Source organism: Mytilus californianus, unplaced genomic scaffold (assembly GCF_021869535.1).
Source record: "Mytilus californianus isolate M0D057914Y unplaced genomic scaffold, xbMytCali1.0.p SCAF_10, whole genome shotgun sequence".
NCBI classification, from domain to species: domain Eukaryota; kingdom Metazoa; phylum Mollusca; class Bivalvia; order Mytilida; family Mytilidae; genus Mytilus; species Mytilus californianus.
Window position 1 is genome coordinate 69,602,881 of NW_026262582.1, and position 24,574 is coordinate 69,627,454.

General features: G+C 31.7%; 2 protein-coding genes across 2 annotated transcripts in view; one reads left to right on the top strand and one right to left on the bottom strand.

The window, feature by feature from the left end:
- Positions 1–1,403: 1,403 nt before the first annotated feature.
- LOC127718424 (dnaJ homolog shv-like) lies at positions 1,404–17,101 on the bottom strand. The gene is made up of 10 exons (XM_052224441.1): positions 17,003–17,101; positions 14,068–14,227; positions 13,074–13,165; positions 10,592–10,724; positions 7,751–7,893; positions 6,313–6,395; positions 5,554–5,611; positions 4,884–4,995; positions 3,257–3,416; positions 1,404–2,021 (listed from the first exon to the last, which is right to left on the bottom strand). Exons 1-10 carry the CDS (start codon positions 17,074–17,076, stop codon positions 1,948–1,950), a joined length of 1,089 nt encoding a protein of 362 aa, XP_052080401.1. The 5' UTR covers positions 17,077–17,101; the 3' UTR covers positions 1,404–1,947.
- A 102-nt stretch (positions 17,102–17,203) lies between these two features.
- LOC127718422 (microspherule protein 1-like) overlaps positions 17,204–24,574 on the top strand; it is a 34,476-nt gene continuing 27,105 nt past the window's right edge. The window contains exon 1 of the mRNA XM_052224438.1: positions 17,204–17,393. Within this exon, the coding sequence (XP_052080398.1) occupies positions 17,237–17,393 (157 nt within the window). The 5' untranslated portion in view covers positions 17,204–17,236. The remainder of the gene's footprint in view (positions 17,394–24,574) is intronic.

Genomic DNA, 24,574 nt, shown 5'->3' on the forward strand with positions numbered 1-24,574 from the left:
CAATAATATAATGCACACTCCTAAAAAATTTGTTATGTCATAGCCTTAGTGATTCAATAGCATTTGCAAAAATACCCTATATAATAATATGAAAAGTTTTAATGTAAATTCAGAAATTATTTTGAGGTTTTTTTAATGCAAATATTTAATAAAATTAAGAATGGAAATGGGGAATGTGTCAAAGAGACAACAACCCGAACGAAGAGCCACCAATGGGTCTTCAACACAGCGAGAAAATCCCGCAACAAGGTGAGTATCACAATAGTAAAAACTCACATTATGATATCTAATAAACATATCTGTATAAAGATTTTCCTAAAATCACAATAACTTATCTCACATTTTTTTATCAGTCTCCAAAACCGTAATAATAATTGCACACAGTAATTTCTGAATTTACAGTTTATCAAATTTGTTTGTTTGGGCTTTGCAAACAGAAAAAAATAGCATTTCAATATTTGCAGCAATGTGTATACATTTACTCAATATTCAGTGTTATCAATCCATAATTCAATTTAACTAAAATTGCACAATAAAAGATCTCATATTTTCACATAGGCTGTGTTTGGATATACGCCTAAGGCAGCCTATGGTTACCCATAGGTATCTTTGGGTACCAATGGTTTGATATTTTGATATATAGAATATCAAACCAAAGGAACCTATGGATAACCATAGACCACCTCTGGCGTATATCCAAACACAGCCATAATCTTTAAGGTGGTACATGACACTACAGGGAGATAACTCTGTAAAAATCAGCTGAATGTTTCAATCACGTTCTATTGTTAAGGAAATATTAAGCTTCTCTATGATCAAAATTAGTGTTTGTCAAACTGCTATATAGCCAATGAATTTTTCCGATAAAGTGTGTGGTTCAAGTTTTTTATTTTTTTATATTTTTGTCAAAGAGTCAAAGTAAATACTTTGTCAAAATCTTATGAAAATTAAACAAGCCAAATAAATTTTAGTCAAGGTGTTTGGTACCACCTTAAAAGTGTCAAATGTTATGTTCAAGAGAAATTATGACAAAGAGAATTCATTCACATCACTATTTTTCTGTGTTTGTGTGTGTGAATTTATTTTGAACAAACAGTGATGAATGTAGTACTTTGTTGTGATTTGAAGTCCTCACATAATATTAGCAGGGATACATAGAAAGTATACTGCAAATCCTGAAATATTTGTGATAATTTAATTATTGCGAAATTTCAACGGAGTGAGTTTCGCAATAACAATAAAAACTTGCATTAAATTTTTAATCTTGCATTTGAGTCAACTGTTCAACAATCACAAAAAATGCAAAAATTTCTGAATTTACAGTATCATTTATATGTAAATCAACTCATTGCCCTTTTAAAATGACAATACATATACACTTTGATAAAGACAAAATACACAAGCCATGTCAAAGAAGAGATTTCTTTATAAAAACAAAGTACCATGCACTCATAAGCTTGATAATAACCAAAACTTAATAAATCTACCACACATTCCTGACTCTGGCTCAATAATGCTCAATCTTAAGTTCAAGTTTGAAGGAAAATCAACTGTACATGTATTTTGATACAAAATGTAAGAAATTAAGAAAATCTCCATATATGAAAAATAGAACTACTGTACAACTTAAAATTTACAAAATCTTATATTCCATTTCAGACACCTAAATTTTCCAATGTTTTTTCTATGAATTTCAAATTTGTCCAACATAGCAAGAAATAAAACATTTCCCCATATTTTTAATTGTAAAAAAAAAAACAAAACATTTGACCTTCAAGACCAGAAGTGTCCATCTTTCATATATAATCAGGTCAACTGGCACAAAATTAATGTCAGTCATGGTAAAATCCAGCAATATGAAAATGGTATTTTATCAAGCTCTCATCCATACTCCCAAAAGAATCAGTTATACATCCCTTACACAGCACGTCCTAATGATATCATTCATCACGAGAAATGGTCCATCTGTAATCCATTATAAACTGTCTTAACTGTGTCTTGGTTTAATATCTTTTTGATACCTAAAAATAAAATTACAAAATATGAAATTCACTTCAAGGATAAATTTAGACATTTACAGTCTATTTATAGTGTTTTTGGATGAGCTTTGTGTTCCTCAGTCTTAAGTTTTATATGTATAATGTTGTCTTTTTGTCATTTTTTTGTTTTTTGTCAATCCCAACTTATCAGTTTTGATTAACCCTGTGGTCTCTAAGATCTGAATTCTTCCACCTTTTTTCAGTAACTGCTGTTTACTGTGCTAAATATAAATAGGCGATAGCCTCAAAAGTTTCTAAACTGATCTAGAATTATTTAATCAACTTTTCCATCACTGCTGAAATAACCATAACCAAAATGTCCCAAAATACATAAAAATTCTATGAAGACTAATGGTGTTTCCCTTCCCTTATAAGTATTTGTATGAAGAATCTGATACCATTGTACTGTATATTCTAGTTTTGACTGTGGTTTGTTTGTTTGTTTTTTAATCAACTTTTAGCTATCTTGGCCTCATTATAGTTTTCATTGGAGGGGGAAGCCTAGTCCCCCCTGAGAACCACACCTTTGGCAGAAAAAATGTCAATACTTATCAATTAGGATCAGAGTAGAACACACCATGTGGCATGCCACAAGCACGTTTTAAAATTACAATCTCGTAGATGTCAGACACTGAGGCCCCCATTTTAACTGTGTAAAGTATGTTAACAGTGTATGGTAGTTTAGACTGTTGATGGTTGTTTGACTGGTCCCTTAGGACACCAATGACAGGAGACCAGTAACAAATAAACTCTAAAGGTTCACACTTAGGGGGAAAATGAAAAACACCCTTTACGTTTTATGTCAGACATTCCAGATCTAGTTTGGACCATTTTAGTCTAAAATTTCAGTCTGTACAAAAAAACATTTATACGGACTAGTTCAAGAGCACACTTCAAGAAAATAGTTTTATACGTCTAAGTAATTTCTTGAAACTTTTCACTAGCTCAAACCAATTTTTATTCGGTCATGAACTTAGGGTTACTGCTGTTTGACCCATTATGCATATTGACTAAATCTAATTGTTTTACATGTCATTTCGGGGCCTTTAAATGCTGATAATGGGGTATGAGTTTTGCTCATTGTTGAAGGCTAAACGGTGACCTATAGTTGTTAACTTCTATGTCATTTGATCTCTGGTGGAGAGTTGTCTCATTGGCAATCATACCACATCTTCTTATTTTTATATAGAATGCACTTGCAATAGCTATAAACTTACCTTCAATTTGTTCATCATTAAGTGTTCCCTTAGGGAAATCAATATCAAAAGTAACAAATAAGGATCCTTTTACGTTGTTATTTTCATAATTAGGCATCCCCTCGTGTGATTTTCTCATCCTGGCTCCTGGCCATGTTATTTTGTCTCTCTTTATATTTACCTACAAATATACAGAAATTAAGAATGAAACTACATATGTTGATAAGACACAAATGTCTAAACCCCTCAAGTATTGCAAACAAATGGGTCAACCAGGAGGAAAGGCAAACTCCACTGTAAGTAACGATCATAATTATTCACTTATCTACAGGAATATAGAGAAAAGTTCGGACAACTGTTTCATTTAATAAAAACTAAATATCTGTAGTCTTAGAAACATTATTTTTTATTAGTTGCGTTTGGCTTTGAACTAGCTTTCAGTATAAACTGCGATTACTCTCAGATCTGTACTTGTCTTTTGTGATATTATTAGTTTGTTGTTTTTGGTGCTTTGTATTGATCTGATGAGTTTTAAGCGCTTTTCAACAGATTTTTATAGCTTATTCTTATGTTGTACTGTTACACCATTGTCCTAGGCTGTGAACAGGGTTTGGCGCCATCAAACATGTTTAACCCCGCCACATTCTTCATGTGCCTGTCCCAAGTCATGAGTCTATAATTCAGTGGTTGTAATTTTTTGCTGTATATCATATTTGTTTTTCCTGTATTGTTTTGTACATAAATCAGGCCATTAGTTCTCATTAGCTCTGAATTGTTTTACATTTGTCAAACCAATTTTTACTCGTCACAGACTTAGGGTTACTGGTGTTTGACACATATTGATTTAATTTAATTGTTTTACATTTGTCATTTCAGGGCCTTTTATAGCTGACTATGCGGTATGGGTTTTGCTTATTGTTGAAGTTCATGCAGTGAGCTATAGTTGTTAACTTCTACGTCATTTGGTCTCGGACGGAGAGTTGTCTTATTGTCAATCATACCAAATCAACATATTAAAGGAGTTGCTAGCCACAATTTTCTCCACTTTTGAAAAAGCATGAAAGCGAAAATTTATATCCTTCTAGAAAACATTATTTGCTATAAAAACATCCTATTATTACCTCACTGTTATGACAGAAATATATTCTTTATTTTCAGAGAGAAAGTTAAGGATGTTCGCTACTCTGTTTCAAAATAACAAGCTTTTTAAAAGACTGTTATAAATTGATAGTATAATATAAATAAAGGAACTAAATCAGCAGAAAAAAATGAAGAGTCGGTGTGCTTGTTCACGAGATATAAACCACTGAAAATTTGGCGGGTAATGATTCTCTCTAGATTTTTCATACATTAAACATTGGCACCTTTTTCTTTCAAAAAGTATGAAAAAATAATAAGGATTTTATAAGATTTTCAAATATGGCTTTTTAAACTATATGTCATAAAATTATGAAAAGAAAAGTAAGGGTTAGCGGGCAAAATTTTTAATGCTACTACATGGATAAAACCAGAGGATTCTGAATATCTGGCAAAAATTCAAAAACAAGAGGAGTGAACATCCTTAAGGGAGAAAGGTTTGGTGAATTTTCCTAATATTTGCAGCCAACACACAGAGGAAAGACAAACCAATCTATTATTAGGTACCTACCATATGATTATCTAAATGTTTTATTTCCATTTCAAAACCTGTCAGGGCATCAGATAGTGATACAGTTACATTTGTAAACAAGTCATCACCCCTTCTCTCAAATTGTCTATGTCTGAAAAAAAAGATAAGATAGTACTGTAGAATGGACAACTTGTTTATGTTAAAACCTAATAAAATAGAATTGTAGAACTGCTTGCATGAAGTTGTCTCCCTTTCTTTCAAATTGTCTTTGTGTGAAAAAAAAATACATACCGATAGTGCTACAAAATTTTAAAGAAGCTCTGATTTATAGTTCCTAAGAAAAATGATATGAATGTTCATTCATGGCAATTATGTCGAAAATATATAAGTATTCAGTTAATTGAAAGTTTCAAGAACTGCAAAATTTAGTGAACTCTGATAAAACGAAAAATGATTTTAAAGGACATGAGGAGGAACAATGTACAAACAGAGGTAAACCATTATACTCCATGCCTTTGGACCCCCCCTTTCCCACCTATACAATCAATTCTTGAGAGAAAAAAGGAAACTTTTCATCTAAGATGTTCTTTTTCAACATTGCATCATACTTTTCATACATACAAAATACTGGCAGAAATTTATCTATAAATAGTTCAGACAATAGACTAAGGGTAACCAAGAACAAATAATAAAAATAAATTGTACTTACTTTATTTGTCTGATTTTAAATCTTAAATCTCCAGGTTCACCGTCTATATGTGGCTCACCTGAAAACAGAAAATAGTGGGTGGAGTTGTAAGGACTAGTCCATTAAAATGGATGGGGTAGGGAAGGAAGGGAATTTCAAAATTTCCCACAATCAATATATTTTCTTTGAGTAACTTTGCATACAACAAATGGATATTCAATCAAAAATGATCCACACACCATATATATATATATATATATAGATTCTACCACTGCATCGAGTGTGGTACGATATTTATCCACTCGAGACAGTTAAATTTTCAAATTTAAAACGAGGGGCTTGCCAAGCGTTTTAAATATTTAAAATTAAACTGTCGAGAGTGGATAAATATCATATTACACGAGATTTGGTGGTGGAATCTGTTTCTCTAATGATTTTCAAACAAAACGCAGGCAAATTTATTCCTTCTTTTCGAATGATCTGCAAAAAGATGTGTTCTTTCTATGTGATGTCATCAGGCATGGTCGCCTTTTTCATGCCGTCACAATAGGAGATTCAGAGGAAAGCAAGAAAATTCAACGTCATAATCGGATTTTAACCAATGAAGAACTGAGATCAAACAATAATATAATAATGGCAGATAGTTGTTTCATTGGCAATCATACCAAATCTCCTTATTTTTATCTTACATCAAAGTTTTCTCCCTTCAATCATAAGCAATCACCATTCTCTCAACACCAACAATATCTATATTTAACTTTCTTTAAATAGTTTGTTTACCTTCAGCTACAAAGGGGTACTCTTGTCCGTCTCTCATTCCAGGTTCTATTTCAACCTCTAATACTTTTTCTTCTGGCACCATTCTAAAGATTAAAAACATATAATTGTTTACTTTTTTCACATTGTGACTTGAATGAATAGTTGTCTCATTGGCACTCATACCACATCTTCTTATTTATAATAATTATTATTCATTATCTTAAGATATATAACATATATAAGGTTTATCAAGTCCCATTTTTATTTAAGTAGAAATCAAAAACAGAAAATAAGAAATACTTTAGGTATTAGGCAAAGGAGAACAGTTTCATATGAATAATTTTGTAAACAATGTCTAAACAACACATTGAAAGTTACATTTTGGAAGTTAATTTGTACATGTACATGTATGTTGTCACCATAAACATGAAGTATCTTTTATATTTTCACATCAAATTGAATTTGAACAGAGATCTTTATAAAGTCATATGAAACGAGAGACTGGTGAAAAATAATGTTTATCCAATTATTGAACCAATGCATGTATATATCATAAACTTAGTCTTCCGAGCACGATTTTATCATTTTTTACACATCCATATCGTATAATCGTCAAAAAAAAATTTCTCTCAGTCTGTTATGATGTGAATATATGGCAGCTAATTAATTGTCGTGTTTTGAAGCCGTAGTTTACCGATTGTCACCTTAGTAAACAATCAACAAAGAAACATGGATACTGAGTATGTGTGTAACAAACATGTACAATAAAATAATAGTTTATTTCAATGACAGATCCATGCGTATTGAGATCACCGGATTTTTACGAGAAAGGTCACACTGAGTTCACTGCATACGGAAAACATATCAGTAAATTGTTTACTGGAAGCAAACAATTAAAAAAACGTAAATTTCTTCTAAATTTGGACAAATGATAGATTTTTTTTTGAGAAAAAAGTATATGTACATAAGTTTTATAATAAAAACTAGACATTTAGTTATAAAAAACATATGCATCATTTTTTTTAATTTGAAGTTGCATATGACTTTAAGTTTGTTGGGAAAGAAGGAATGTAGATCCTGCTATTTCTTTTCCTGATGCCAATATGAAATGTTATTTCTTATGAAGCAAGAATCTTGCAATCTGATTGGTTAATTACCAGAGTGTAAATAATACCACACCCAGTTCATCTGGGGATAACATGTTGTCAAAATTTCCAAAAATAAAAATTTTGCCATAATTTATAAAGTTCAAATGCAAAAGAAAAAGAAAGTGTTTTTCCAAAATTCAAAAATTTACTGAGAAACTTGGTGAAATCAGGGGTGTACAGAATTTAACACCTGTGTTGAAAATGCATACACCCTTCGCATGTACATCAGGATGTATGAATTTTCAACACTGGTATAAAATTCTGTACACCCCTGATTACACCAAGATAACTAAAAGTACAGGTGTACTTACTTGACATTAGGACAGTCATCACAGACTTGCTGTTGTGTCATCTGGAACCTGCCAGGACCTAAAGACTGGGTTACCATTTCTGTTCTACAATTACATTTTCTGGTTCCCTTGGCTGGTTTGGCTACTGGTTTATACCTTATAATCTATAAAAAGTAAGGTCAATTACATTTACAGAATGAGTTAGAACTTTTTTGTTAAATGAACCATGAATTCTTTATTAGCTAATAAATAAGGCCAAAGAAAATAATACATGTGTTTCCGCTAATGTGCTGAAAAAAAAAATAGGGTAGATAGAAAGGCAATATCATTTTATTTTACAAACATTTTTTAGCTGGTTACTTCTAGGGAGATCAGTCTAAATTTAACAGTGCTTGTTCCCAAATGGCATAAAAAGTGTTAGAGTAGGCACTAAAAATTATGGTAGGGTTAGTGGAAACATGTATTATTTTTTTTTGCCTAAACAGGGTTTGACACTAACTAAATGTATGTACTAGCCTGCAGGGCTAGTAAATTATTATTCTACTAGTCCTCTTGTGAATTCACTAGTTCTCAAAGTGCCAAAGGCACTTGGTTGGTTGTGCCACCGGCACGACCCTATCTAAAATTTTGATACAAATGAAGCTAAATCCTGTGTTCTGGAGCATTTCCAGAGGGTTTTGAACATGTTTTGTTTCATGAAATTTCACTGGTTTGCTAATAAAAAATACCAAAAAAAAAATCATATTTTAATCATCTATATTAAGAATGTGTTCAACTTATTTTGAAGACCCCTTTAGATCATGACTTCATCATCATCCTTATTTTACTTATCATTATTACTAGTGTCTTTAATGAAGATGGATAATTAGGGATTTTAAAATACACCCACAAAAGAGGAAAGGTTTGCCCTTGCTGTTTTATGTCATAATTCTTCATGGACTCCTTCTTTTCCCTTTGTTGTTTTTTTTTTTTTTGCAGGACAAGATTTTATTCCTAGAAATCTGTATATTTTTACCAGAGACCAAGGAATTGTATAGTATACAAATCCTTGCAGAGACCTATAATTTAGTTTTTATGACAATAATTCAGTGATATTGTTTGCCTCAAATTACATTCGAAATACAGCTTTTTCCCCTAGAGAAAATTCCCAATTACTAAAAAAATGGCTTAAAATTCCTCCCAATAAGTTGTACATTTTCCCCAAACAGTGATGGTAAATTTCGTATTCATGTTATTATTTTGATATTATGAAAGCACTTTTGAGATCCAGGTTTCTGATTAGAATCATCATGGCGTTTGTAACAAACGTGGTTTTCAATGTATTAAGTACCATCATTGTTTTCGTTTCTTTCCCCTCCCAAAAAGTACCTTCCATGTTAAAAAATGTCTGACAATCAAAATATACGTGAATAAACTGTACAATAAATACAGCAAAGGTCAGCAAAAAATCTGGGATTTGTTGACAGTTAAAATTTTGTGAAATTCCTAGTTTTAAACAAAATTTTGACTAGCCCATCGGACTACTGTGATGAAAACTTTACTAGCCCTCCCTAATTTTTACTAGCCTCAGGCTAGCGGACTAGCGTTAGTGTCGAACCCTGCTAAATATAGAAACCAACTGGTCAAACAGGTTGTTAAGGGCTATTCCATTAAAATGTATGTGGGAGGGTAGGAAGGGACTTTCAAAATATCCCTCCAACCAAGAACCATTTTTTAGATAATTTTGCATAATGGTAATAGACGCATACTGAAAAAAGACCCATGACCCACATTCAATAATTAAACTTCCCTTCCTATCCTCCCACATACATTTTAATGGAATAGCCCTAAGTTCTCCTTTCGGTACCTGAATAGGCTTTTAAGTCATCTATTTGTTTCCTGTCCAAAGATTTGATTGGCTAAAATAAATATTGTTATCATTTCAATAGTTGGTAAACAAAGACACTAATGATTTCATGCTCTACCGAGAAAATAACCCAACTTAACCTCAATGAACTTTGTGCCCACTCAAGTGTAGTGGCTGTAACATTAGTTACAACATAAATTTACCTTTCAATGTTTGTCAAAACTTGGAAAATGTTCCTTTAACAGTTAAGCTATTAAAAATAACTACAAAATTGTAGAATTATCTCCCTTTTACTAATAACTGATTATTTTTCTGTCAATCTGAGGTTTATAAAAAATAAATAATACAGGTACAGAAAATGTATAGTATCGCTTGATATATATTCTTATTTATATAATAGATATTGCTTTTTATTGGTAAAAATTTACTTTTGACAGAAAACTAAAAGCAGTTAAGTTGATACTTCAATTTTGAATGAGTTTTTTATTTTAGATGGAATAATTATTACTTGTGGTCATGTTGAAGTTTCTCCTATTTATTTTTAAAGTCCTTTTTTGTATTTTACATTTGAACGGCCTATTAAGTTAAAATATGTTTTCTGAGGACACAAGTTTGTCATTGTGTATCATTATATGCTGGGGCCTCGGTGGCCGAGTGGTCTAAGTAGTTACTACTGTAATCACTAGCCAGTCAACACTGAGGTTGTGAGTTCAAACCCTGCTTGTGCCGGTGCACTCAAGTCCAATCTTAATTGACTAGGATTGTCAGTTTTCCTCTTGAAGGTCAGTGGTTTTCTCCGGGGAACTCCGTCTTCCTCCACCAATAAAAACTGGCTGCCACGAAATAGCCCAAAAGCGGTGCTTAAAAGTGGCATTAGAACACCAAAAATTAATCAAATCAATCATTATATGCTGTTGTGCTTCTTTGCAAAATTAGCTATGCTAACTATATAAATTTCTTTTTTTTTGTTTTTTTTTTTTTGAATAGGACAATAGGGTAAACATCAATTAACAAACCTCAATAAAATTTCCATTGTATAATTCTTCTAAAGTGACATCTAGGTTCATAGTAACATCTCCACCTTTCGGAATCTCTCTATCTTTTTCCTGACCTCCAAATCCAAAACCAAAATCAAAACCACCGAAAAAACTGAAAAATAAATAAACATCAGTCAGAAATTTGTTATTTCATCTGAAATCAGTATCTTTATGTTTATATCAACTAGGAGACTGGAAAAATTATAATGTGTTTCTATTTTGTACCATAACTTTTCAGTTTATCTGAAATCCTTTTTCAATGTTTATATCATCTAGAAGAATTAAAATAATGTTTCACTTTTTTTTTCATTGTTTGAACTATAAATTTCCGTCTTTAATATCAAAATTAGATGTGGTATGAATGCAAATGAGACACCATTCCACCAAACGATGTATACATGGCAACTATAGATCACTGTAGGGATTTTAACAATGAGCAACAATGCTAGACAGATGTAATCCCTAGTTTTGCTGTCAAGTGACCTGATTACAATCACCAAACTATCATGCAAAATGAAACTATAAATCTCAATTCTGTAGGTCTTAAAAAAAAATATACAACCTTGTCATCTAATATCATGAAAAAATATGCTTAACTAACAGAAGCCAGGCACTTTACACATACCAATGAAATATAAACTGGTAATGTTTTTTTCGGGTGGGGGGTATTTCTAAACAGAAAATGTATAAAATTGAAATAAGTGTAAATGGGGTTTTCTAAAAATCTAAGTTCAGTCATGAAACAAAGTAGTATATTTTTCTGGAAAAAAAAACTTTTGCTGATCAAAAATGTTATCAAATCAAATTTTAGAAAGGGTTGTTTTGCACGGGTCCAATTCCATGGATTCCTTTCAAAGGGGTTTATAACTTTATACATGAGACCAAAAGAAGGCAACTTGAAATTGCCACTATGGATGGGTGTGAAATGTTATGTTATCAGGGCTCACGCTACCAGGCGACTAGGGCGAAGAAGTCGGTATGTTAACTTATACAAGTTGTAAATGAATGTATGTCTCCAAAATTGCTTCTATGAGGGGGAGAGGAGAGGGAGATTATTCTATCAAAATTAAATGAATGTAATTATTATTTATGTAATATGTTATGTAATCGTTTATGCTAGAGTTGGGCTCTTCTTAATTGAATTTACTTTTATACAAATCAATATTTACACATCAGTCAACCCTAAATGAAACTAGAAGGGCTTACTTATTACTATAGTAAGCAAGTTAAGCGACTTCTGCTCCACTTTAACATATGTCAAGCTGCTCACAGTAAAAGCCTGAAAGCAAGAAACCTAGTCATTAAACGAAAAGGTTCAAATAAAATTCTACTGCAAGCGCAAAAAACAGTCCATCTAATTTTAAATACTGAGTCACTTCATCAATTACTATACAATGACTTCAAATCTGTCCAAAAATAGATAAACTCGTTCAATTCAGTCAAGTTCTCATGATGTTGTGGGTATGTTCTAGTAGGACTTAATTTTGAATTTTATGGACTTGGAAATGTGTTATGCATAAAATGTTTAATTTATTCTACCAAGCATTTGATTCAAAGCATACTGAGAAAGTTTTTAATTTAAGTGCAGAAAGTTTTTAATTTAAGTACTTTTTCTTTTTATGTTTTTCACCAGAAAACCATACTCTTAGTACTGTGCATGCACTGATTTGTAACTACACTACTATCCTTTGTCCCTTCTTACTGTTTTACTTTTACTCTTGGTCCCCTCCTGTGGAGTAATTATTATACATCTATATAAATCATGTATCATAAAGCAATGAATATTCCAGAATTAATGTGAAAGGATTGGTAGGTTAAAGGCACCTTGTATTAAAAATTTAGTAGTTTGGTAAAATAAGGCATTAAATTTAATTTCTAACTAAAAATGAATGGTAGGATGTTCTTCAGAAAAATTACTTCCAACACCCGAACCCCAATTCTCCTACATTTAATTTTGGAATAGCTCACATTACATCACATACCAAGATGGCATATTGTTGTAGCTATAGATATTCATTTAACTTGACAACACACAGAATGATCTAAACTGCTACTTTACTGACCCCGGGATGAAAATGTTACATGTCAAGTTTTGAAAAGGGCCAAAATCAAGTTGAAAATTTCTGAACCCTTGCTCTGAATTTAAAATTCATTTGTGCATGGTTAAGAAAAAGTTAAAAAAAACATTTGGCTTGTTGAGAATTTTGATCCTGTTTCATGTTGGGTACTCTAAGGGCTGTTCCAAAATGTATCAGATGGGGAGATGGGAGGCACTCAAATCAATCAAATATGTGTGGTTGCATTTTCATTAGAATTTTGTAAGAATTGTGATTTAAATGAAAAGTTTTTTTTCATGGGTGATGGGGTCTTAAAAAAGTGCATCCCATACCCCATTTGCATTTAATTTTGGAAGAGCCATAATGGTGCAATACATCACAGTATGAGTCATGTATTATTTTACCTAGAGAAAGGATCACCACTCATATCTCCTTTTTTCAAGCCTTCTTCTCCGTGCTTGTCATAAATCTTTCTCTTTTCTGTATCAGATAAAACCTGCAAAACAAAATTAAATAGAGCTGTGCAATTACGAATATTCCATTTAAATGAATGTGGGAGGGACAGAAGGGATATTTTTCAATCTGACATGAAATTTAGGTCATTTAAGGTTGTATGTCAATTTGTCCTTAAAATTTACTCATAGAAACCATGATGAATTTTTTTTATACCTTTAATAATTTAATCAATTTACAAATGATTTTTGCTTAGAACTATAAAAAAAATTACTGCATAACCATGAAAGTAAAAAAATTAATTCACTGCAATTCAATTATCAAATTGTCTAAAACATGTAAAATATAATTAACTTGATAAAATCCTGTTGGTAACATCACTGTGGAGTTTTTTTTTATTGTGCATTACAGTCTAGATATTGTTCGGGTGCATGTTTGACTCCACCGCATTTCCCTAATTCTAGTTGAAAAAAGACTTCAGCTGCGTCGGGTAGAAATCAACCTTTAAGCAATTACACGTTAACATGTACATGTATAAGACTTCGATTAATTTTGCAACATTCAAATACAAAGTAAGAGAGGAATTTTGGTCTGTTTTGTAGGGTTCTTTATATAACAACTCAATTTTTAAACAGTTACAGACTTTCATAGACATTTTGTCAACCCCTAATGGTTAACAGATGTATTGATATTCATTTGCATAAGGTCGATTTCTATCAGACGCAGCTCACTTGCTGATGGTTGTGATTCTCTCTAGACACTTCGGCTTTCTCCACAAATAAAACTGGCCCCAAGATATAGCCAAGAGTGCTAAAAGTGGTGTTATATTTTTCTTGTGAGAGCTAGTTTTTCATGGTTGGTAATTTTTGGGTGATACTTTTAAAATTGAATTAAATCAACCTAACGTCCTATAATTATTCATTTTATTTTACTGGTAATAAATACCTCATAAGCAGCCCCAAGGTCCTGGAATTGTTCATTAGCTTCTTCATCATCGTCTTGTCTTTTATCAGGATGTAGTTCTTTAGCCATTTTTCTGTAGGCTTTCTTTATCTGGTTAGTTGTTGCACTTTTTGAGACCCCAAGGATCTTATAAAAATCCCTCCTATATTGAAACAAGAGAATGACAAATAATTCATCAATCTAACCACAACCTGAGATAATTGTTGGGTAAAATAGAGTTGTGATAAAATGCTGCTGAACAAGCTGAATTGACCTTTTTTGGTATATATATGTATTGTCTATGTATAATGGCTTTTTTTTTAAGTCTTACAAATCAAAGGTGTCTTAGCACAAAATCAAAAATAGTCTTCCAGAGAATCTGCATTCTTTGGACTACCAAAACCATCTCACCCATAATCCTACAAAGCATTTCTTGGACTTCTGGGTGCCGTACTAAATGTACAAATGTACTATGGATGTGTCAGTATGCACTTTCCTGAACATGACGTTGCCATATACAGTCAGGGATATAACTCTATAGGGTTATTACAGAAAATAACTTGCATGTGTTATTACAGATACTTTTATGAGTTATCTACTCTTTAATCCTTAAATTTACTAAATCTGTAATAACATATGTTTGTTATTTGTAAAATAAATCATAAATATTTTATTTTTAGTGGGCTCTAGGGAACTCTTGAAACTTTGCGCAGAAACTAAACGCATAGCCTTGATAACTAACTATTAATTTAGATTAATACATTTTCATTAACCATTGTAAATCAATGAGACAAGGCTTTTAAGTGATTAACTTAGCTGTAATAACAAGGCTTAGTTATTAAAGGCATGTAACTTATTAAATAAGACACTTGGGAATTATTGGGAATCTTGCGCAGAGCTTCATGACATGCTCTGATCATTACTTCTTACAGTAAATTAAAATACATTGTGATTGAGCATGATCTATGTCTGAGCAAATGCTTTGAAGTGATGTAGAGAAGCTATAATAACACCCTTAAGTTATTACAGGCATATTTGTTCTGTAATAACATAGGTGTGATATGCATGATTGGCAAACTATGAACTGTTATATCTTTCTATAGTTAAGTATACATAAAGACAGTAGCAATATCAATAGAACTTGTATACATTCTATCAAAACAAATGATGTATATTGGCCTTTTGAAACATGTAACATACATATGTTATCACAGTTCTTTGATTTTTTGTCCACAATAACAAGCGTATGTTATTTTTCTCTAATAACCCTATAGAGTTATATCCTTGACTGATATAGAAGAGTCAGAGGGCATATAAGATACTAAATGGAAAATACGATCAAGAAACAAGTACATTTCTCAAATTAATATCACAATATCAAACACAGATGCAGACATACATGAAATAGCACATTAAGATTTAAAAGTAACAAAATTATTCATCAATGATTGAAACATGTGAAAACAAGTTTGAGGAAAAATAGCTTTGCAGTAAGAATCACCAAAATATGGAACAAGCTACCAGATAAAGTTACAAAAGCTCCATCAATAAATGCTTTTAAGAATAGACTGGATAAGCACTGGGAATACGAAGAAATCTATTATTCTGATTATTGAGCTAAATTAACTGGAAGCAGCAACAGAAATAATACAGATCAAAACATAATATATGAGTCTGGTGAAGAGGAACCATGAGGATCCTGACCCAGAAAACAACATTAAGTAACATTAAGCAAGTAAGTAAGATTCTTAGAACATTGAACAGTTGAACACTTGGAATCAGGCAATCAGTGTACAATAAGATGCAGTTGTATTAGTCCAAATAATTATGACGTCTTGGAAGGCTATTTAAATTTTTGCTTTGACGCCTTCCTGCGACGTCATAATGCTGAAGCCACCATTTTCGGTTGGACTTTGAGAGCATATTTTGCTCTCAACTTTGAGACCCAATTTAGCAATAAAATTTTCATTGAAGGTTTAAATTTTTTGCATATATAAAAATTCTTACCTTTTATGTGTTTGTTTGTGCAAAATATTTCCAATTAATCCCTACAGTAATAATAAAATAAGTTACAATTCCATCCGAGGCGGAAACTTGTCGACTGCTTTTTTTTAAACCGTTATCTGATTTCTTTTTAGGAGATTATAAAATAATTTTTGCACCAAACTCGGTAAAATTTGATAGACCCGAATTTCCGGAACATTTGTTTTATATTATCCGGAAATTCAGGTCCGTCAAATTTTACTGAGTTTGGTTCAAAAATATATTTTATACTCCCAAAATAAAGCATCTTGGGGATAAATCAGCTAAATGTTTTTATAAAGCAGTAAATTCCCTCTCAAAGTCAAACTGAAAATATGAGTTCAGCGTTATGACGTCGATGTAAGGCGTCAAAGAAAAAAATATAATAGCCTTTCAAGATGTCATAATTATTTGGACTACAGTTGTATATAAACATGATAAACATACGGACTAAGATAAGTAAACAATATGGATCTTATTGCTTTTTGGAATAGGTCCAAATATTAAGCAAGACTACTCTATACAAATCATTGCAAGATTTTGAAGTACAGTAGTCATGGTAGTAGTCTGAGCCTTGTGAAGTTGTGTCAGTTGTGATCCTGAAATTATTGGAATCATATTTCATTGGAAAACCAAAGTAAATGTAAAATACAAATTTCGTGTGTTAAATCATGAACTTTTTGTAATAATTAGTGCTACAGTTTCATGTATTATGTGAATTAAAATCAGAATGACTTATTTCTATAAAAACAAAAATCGACCAATCACAGCTCTCCACGCCAAAAAGTGGTCTGCTACAGGGAAGAATAGGTGGAAAATGTATATTTTTCAACAAGAAATCTTTATCACAGTAAATACAAAATACGTGTAAATGTAAATAAGATTTTCTAGTATCAATAGACAAAATATTACACACCCTCCTAATGTTTCAACGATGAAAATCAACAAAATAGACAGTGACAAAACTTGTTTCACGCCGAAAGCAGCCATGTTTGATGTTGAGCTGGTTTCCTATCAAGCCACGTCGTTCCAGTTTAAAATCTAATAATCAGGACCAGTCGAAGTAAAATGGTTGATTCTGAACTTCCGGTCAAAAGCGATACATACGCAGTGATACTTTCTCCTAAGAATTACATTTTGTTGATCAAATATGACAGATACAGACCAGGGAAACCTGTCCACAGATGAGAGTATAACTTCAGGGGACCAGCAGAATGAAAATTTAAGAGCTGAATCTATGATTTCCACAAGTAGTAACGCCATTCACAATCCTTCATTGTTGCAGTCAAATGAAATACGAACACAAGGTTATTTGACAATCATTGCACGATTTTGTCAAGTTTTCATAACTTAACAGATATAATATGAGGCAGGCATTACCTGTGAAAGGGGACGAAGTCTATATAATTTTTTTTTTTTAATTCAAACATATTTTAAGTTCTAAATCTGTTAAAAAAGAAACGGAAATACCGTAACGTTTCCGATTTTGGTTCTGTTGTTAGGGATTTTAGTTGTGACGTTATTTTAGTTATGACGTCATATTCAATGTAAACAAAGAAACGCTATCATCAGGTAACGTTTTTTCATATCAAAGAATAATTAGAAATGAAATTGTTATTGTGTTCCTTCCTATATTTTACTGGACTGATAAATATATATTCCACTCAAAGTCTCATGACAAACGAGACCGGAAGAAGGAAGTAGATTTCTGCGCAAATGCAGGAATTAAAAAAAGGTTACAAAAAAAAAGTTAACGATTTTGAGTTCATTAGTACAATGAAAATTTCGGGAAATTTTCCCGATTTTTTTTTTTAATTGATTTTTGTACTGTAATAGGGGACTTCGTCCCCTTATAAACAAATCTGAAACCACTTCCAAAGTCACCCTACCATCTTCAACATTACAAATATGTATTTTCACCATATGATTAGTCCAAATAATTATGACGTCTTGAAAGGCTATTTTAATTTTTTTTCTGTGACGCCTTCCTACGACGTACCACATGACAAGATCAGTGTTCTCCCCAGGCCGATATGACGCTGCGGTGCTGCAACACCTTCTGTATATTTTTGTAGATCCCGCAGCGTCTTAATAGGCCGCTGTCCCTTAATACTTGATCCCGCAGCGTGTTAATTTTCACATTTTCATTATAATTGTCAAGTTACTGATCACCGCTGATGGGTCGCTGAATTTTTTTATCGTCTCAAAGAAAGTGTACATTTTATCGTCATGCACCAAAAATTACCGTTAACTTCATTTGGCAAATTTTTTTACCGTTATTCGTCATGAAAGTACCCCCATTACGACCCTCAGATATCTGACTTTTCCCATTTGGGATTTTCTGATTTGGCCGCCCTTAGAATCCCTTATCATACCCTATTAACACTATTCAGGACTTTTTTTATATACTACCTTGCCTACAGAACCAAACTATAGCTTTCACGTCGATCCCTCCCACATTCATGATATCTAAAGTCAATCTGGTCCCAATTTTTAAAATATTTTCAAGGGATAAAATTATATATAATATTTGACATACAGTTAATCAATTTTATGAACAAAGGTGGACGATCAAAAGTGTGCCTTTGATACATATTCAAATATATAAATCTCATTACACATGTTAGCATGGTTAGAGGAGACAACCTGACATTCATCATGTTCATTCAAATATATTGTAAGAAATTAATACATAGATTTCATATCGAAATCATTTTATCACCATTAATGAGTAGGGATGATTATACAGTATGTATCATGTTTAAATATATGTTGACTACGATATTAGAATTTGTATATCAGTCAGGAGACTTATTGAAATAAGTGATTTTTAAATCACTTATTTAAGTAGCAAATTCGAAGTTTTGTCACAAATTGTGATTTTGTAGTTTTACCAAAATTTTAAACACATAGGTTTAGATAATATCTTTTCATTAGCATGATAAGTAAAATTGAAAAAAATGAACTTTTTGCTTCTTTTAAGCAGCAAGGTTTATGCCTTTGATGCAATCATTTAGCTGCAAATTCTATTTTAGTTGAAAAAATGCTATAAAAATGGCTTTACATAATGAACTGATACTTTCTTAACAGATTTTCCCAGCAGTGGGAGTATTTTTCCTGTAAAATTCAAGGTTTCATCTTATAGATTATGTAATAAAATTCTACTGTTCGCGATCAAAATTTCGCTGTTCAGGGGTGTTGAAATTAGTGCATGTAGTGGGGGTAATTAAAATAATGATACTTAAAGAAGTGATTTTTTGGAGGGAAATTGAGGTATGATACTTAAACAAGTGATTTTTATGTCATTATCCTAGATTTAGTACCTTTGGTTACACACAAGCTAATCCCCAACTACTTAATAGAGTTTAATGGTGACTATGTACCCTTGCGGGTATTGTGCCAGATATTGCCTTATTATCAGTCAGGGGACTTACTTAAATGAGTGATTTTCTAAATCACTGATTCAAGTAACATTATGTCCATAAAGGTTGGAAGTAAGAGTTGTCTTTCTTTAATAATCACCTTTTTAAATAGTACAAATTACAGACTACACGAATTTCGTAGGACCGTCGGACAAATCCGGTGAATAATGGATCGGTCTGGTAAAATTTTGTTGAATTCTGGTCCGAATGTCCGGTGTTGTTTTTTTTTCATGGATTTTTCTAGCATTCTAGCAAAATTCCCAAACGATCTCAAAATTCGATGTTTATTTTGTTCAACCGCTAGCTTTATGCCGAAAATCGCCAACAAGTAATGTGTAAATCCCAGTAAAAACATATCTCACTGACGAAATCAACAATGTAGAAAATACCAGATCAGATTCCGGGAACAGATAAGGCAAATATTCCGGGTTTGCCGATCAAATACAATAAATAAATAAAAAAAATTCCAAGCAGGTCATAAAATACAGCTATGAAATATAAACACTAGAATTGAAAACCAAAAGATATATGAAAAAGAAAGAAGAAACAGGAAATATTTTATACAGAAACTCTAAATTATTTTAGTTCACAAATAATTTTCAGGTCAAATCCATTAAAATATGACATCACTTTTCTTTATCACTGAAATGCATTCAAGCAATTGTGCACAACTTTCATCACTTTTACACTTTTGACACATGATTTCGTTTTTGTGCGTTTTTGGAGAGGAGTAGGGCACAACAAGTTTTTTGTATTTTGTCGGATACTATACAATTAGATAAAAAAAAAAATGGTCTGGTAAAATTTCATTCCGTCTGGTAAAGCTAGGTTGTTTACCAGACCGAATGTCCTGTAAAAATAAAATTCATTGTGTAGTCTGAAATTAATCACTAGACTAAATGATTAAATTTTATTTTAGCTTTAAATATAGAACACTAATGATCCAGGGACTAATTATGTTGCTAAAATTATCAGAACCAACATCTGTGTTGATAGGATGACCGGGTCATGTCAGGTGATGACCTTGTTCTAAATCTAGGATAATGACATAAAAATCACTTGTTCAAGTATCATACTTCAATTTCCTTCCAAAAAATCACTTCTTTAAGTATCATTATTTTAATTACCCCCACTTATTAAAACACCCCCAAACAGTGAAATTTTGATCGCGAACAGTAGAATTTTTTTCAAAATCTATAAGATGAAACCTTGAATTTTACAGGAAAAATACTCCCACTGCTGGGAAAAATCTGTTAAGAAAGTATCAGTTCATTATGTAAAGCCATTTTTATAGCAATTTTTCAATTAAAATATAATTTGCAGCTAAATGATTGCATCAAACATGTGTCAAAGGCATAAACCTTGCTGCTTAAAAGAAGCAAAAAGTTCATTTTTTTTTCAATTTTACTAATGAAAAGATATTATCCAAACCTATGTGTTAAAAATTTTGGTAAAACTACAAAATCACAATTTGTGACAAAACTTCGAATTTGCTACTTAAATAAGTGATTTAAAAATCTGTTGTCTGCTCTATGGTTGGGTTGTTGTCTCTTTGACACATTCCCCATTTCCATTCTCAATTTTATTATTTCAATAAGTCCCCTGACTGATTATACATGTATAAAAAATATATTTTAATATTTTTTCTTTATACTTAGCTTGTTTAGTGTTAATTAAGAATTAACCTGTATTTTATATTCATATTGTAGTATTTTGTGAGTTTTTTTCCCTAACTTTATCTTAAGCTGTTCCCCAAGCTAATGCACACAAACTTTTGTCTTTAAAAGTTATAAAACCTACTTAAATTGAAAAAAATATCAAATATTGTTTGAAGTGCTGAATCCCTTTCATTAAAGGGAAATCACACTATTGTTTATACGCATCGCTCTCGGCGCCGCTATAGTGTCGTGACCGTATTATGACGTCGCTGTTTCGAGTCCGTCGTAAAGGTTGCTAATTTCTAAAATGGCGGCCCGCTCAAAGGGACGTTCACTAAAGCAAGAGAAAGCAAATGACGTTTTGATTTAAGTGCAAAAAATGAAAATGCTACTCGAAACGGACAAAATGTATGGCAAAAAAATAGCCGAAAGTGGTCTTGATATGGTCTTGAATTACCTTACGATTGGGTTTTTAAAATTTAAATGAGTGACTCTCTTTAAATAAAGATATTATTATTATTATTATTATTATTATTGAGTTAGTATTTACATACAGTACCATTTATACAATTATTTTTCTTAAAGGTTTATTAATTTCACCGAAAAATATTGTTAGAAATGAGAAATATCAACATTTTTTGTTGATCTGGTCTTTATTATTTGTAGCGAAATCCGTCAGCTCAATTTTTTAAACTTTTTTTATTTACTGTAAAGTTTATATTTTCTTATATTAACATATTTGTTGATCTCGCAGATTTCTTAGTTTCACGAAGAAAAAAATATTTTAAAACAAAAGAGATATTTATAACACTTTTTGTCGATCATTTTAGTATAATCAAAGCGTACATCGGCGAATGTGAAATCCGTCCGGTCAACTTTTGTTTTTAGAAAAACATTTTGTTTTACTATGAAGTTTAAATTTTCATATAAGATAACTATTAATCTCGCAGATTTCTTAGTTGTATGAAAAAATGTTGTAAAACAAAAGAGATATTACTAGTAACACTTTTTGTCGATCAGTTCAATATTGTTAAGCGTACATCAGTGAGTGTGAAATCCGTCCGGTCAACTGTTTTTGTTAAATGTTCATAAAATATAGTCTAATATTTCTAAGGTCTTCAAATATTAAAATAATCTATCAAATAACAAAAAAGTTCTGACTATTTATATCTCATCCGGTCAATACGGGCAATTGTCCTGTCATTAGTGTAACCCAAATGTTGGCAGCGTATCGTCGCGATGCGGTATGTCGGAATAAACTGGAAAAAATAAAAATATACCAAGAGTAACAGCATGTAAGCGTACAGCTTCCAAGATTTGTAGTTTTCTGTCCAACAGAGGGATATAAATAAGAACAATGAGTTTCGATGTTCCTTTGGTGTCAAACGTCTCTCTCTCTCTCTGTTTCTTTTTTTTTTTGGGAAGGGGGTATGGGGGCACAAACACATGAACACGAGTGATTCGTAGAGTAATCATATTTGTTGAAATATCAAACGTTATATAAGAATAACGCCAGTTAAACATCACTGTAACAGAGGCATACAAAATTTTACATCGGTTGCTGTCTGTCGAAATCAAAGAAAATTTAGCACCGTATTATATAGTACATTATACACAATCTTCCTTTAATGCTTTGTACAGGCTTACAAAATTTGGGCACAAAAAAAAAATCGTATTTTGTAGTATTTCTTCAAACTGTCAATTATAGCGAACTGTACGACCACCAAGTTAAAAAAATAAGGCCGCTAGACGTCAGAGCAATCTGGGAATATCAAACACTATGCCTAGTTATTTTTGTACTATTGATGACCGTACTGCCTACAACAACAACAAAAAATCCACACTGTATATTTGGCTTTACAAGACTCCAACAAGAGAAATATTTAACACACACACACATGTATTTATGTAGAGTAACATGTCTTTCAGAGTCCTAATATGTAACCATCACATTAAGGTCCGTCTTGTGAAAGAGTATTCATCTCATATAGAAAAAAATTTTGTGCTGATATTCATGTAATAGTTGCCACTGAAAGTTTTGCAAAAATCAAGAAAAAAACGAAAACAAAAACAAAACAAAAACTAGTAGTTAAGATGTAGGTTGGTGTTGAGATCACTCAATGTGATCACTTGCATGTTAAAAAACAGTGATATAGGGAGATAGTCAGATTCCGATCATGACTGTAAAGGACAACCATTTGTTTAATACAAAGGTAGCTGATTTACTCTTGATACCTTGGTTCTTTAAAAAAAAAAAAGGCCAACATGATATAGCAGAGTGCTGAAAGTGGCACACACAATCAATCAGTTATTTTCAAATTACCTAAAAAAGGTATATAGTCTATGCCATACTGAAACATAAATGTGATAAAAGAATATACAATTCAACAAAGAGAGATGCACCAACAGAAAATAGAAACTGCAATCTTTCTTTTAATTTCACCGGATCTCAAATCTCAAAATTTTAACTCTTACCAGAATTTATTCTATCTTACAGTATAACTCGGAAGTTTCTAAGTGGAACTCGAGCTTTAACTAGAACTCTTACTCGAATTAACATTCGAACTAAAAATAAAACTGGAACTTTAACTCTAAATTTAGCTGGAACTCGAACTCTTATTCTACATCAAAGGTTATCAACACTCTCATTTGTCATCTGATAAAATATTTCGTAAGGGTTCCACGGAACACAGTGTCTCGCCTACTTTTGCTGTTAATCGCAGGCTCAACAAAAATGAGGAAAACATCAATAAAAATATTCCTCTCGATACTATCTTTTGATTGCAAGAAGCTTCTGTCCAAGTTTGGTATAAATCTAGGATAGTTTATGGATCTAATAAATGTTTTAAAAACTTTAACTGCATACTGTATGTAATGTTAACTGGAAGAAAAACTAAGTCCATTTATAAGTAAAATACGGATAAACAGGTACAAAATTTTGACAACATTTCCTTCGAGATACAAGCTTTTGATCATAAACAAGCTTCTGTCCAAGTTTGGTACATATCCAGGATAGTTTAAGAAAGTTATTGAAATCTTAAAAACTTTAACCACAGAGTGAATGTATTGTTTCCTGGCAGAAAAACTAAGTCAATTTATAAGTAAAATACGGAAAAAAATGGATTCTTTTTTGACAAAATTTACTTCTGGATACTATCTTATGGTCATAAACAAGCTTCTGACCAAGATTGGTACAAATCCAGGATAGTTCAAGAAAGTTATTAAAAGTTTAAAAACTCTAACCACAGAGTAAATGTATTGTTTCCTGGCAGAAAAACTAAGTCCATTTATAAGTCAAATATGGAAAAAAAGGAATTTTATTTTTACAAAATTTACTTCTGGATTCTATCTTATGATCATAAACAAGCTTCTGTCCAAGCTTGGTAGAAATCCAGGATAGTTTAAGAA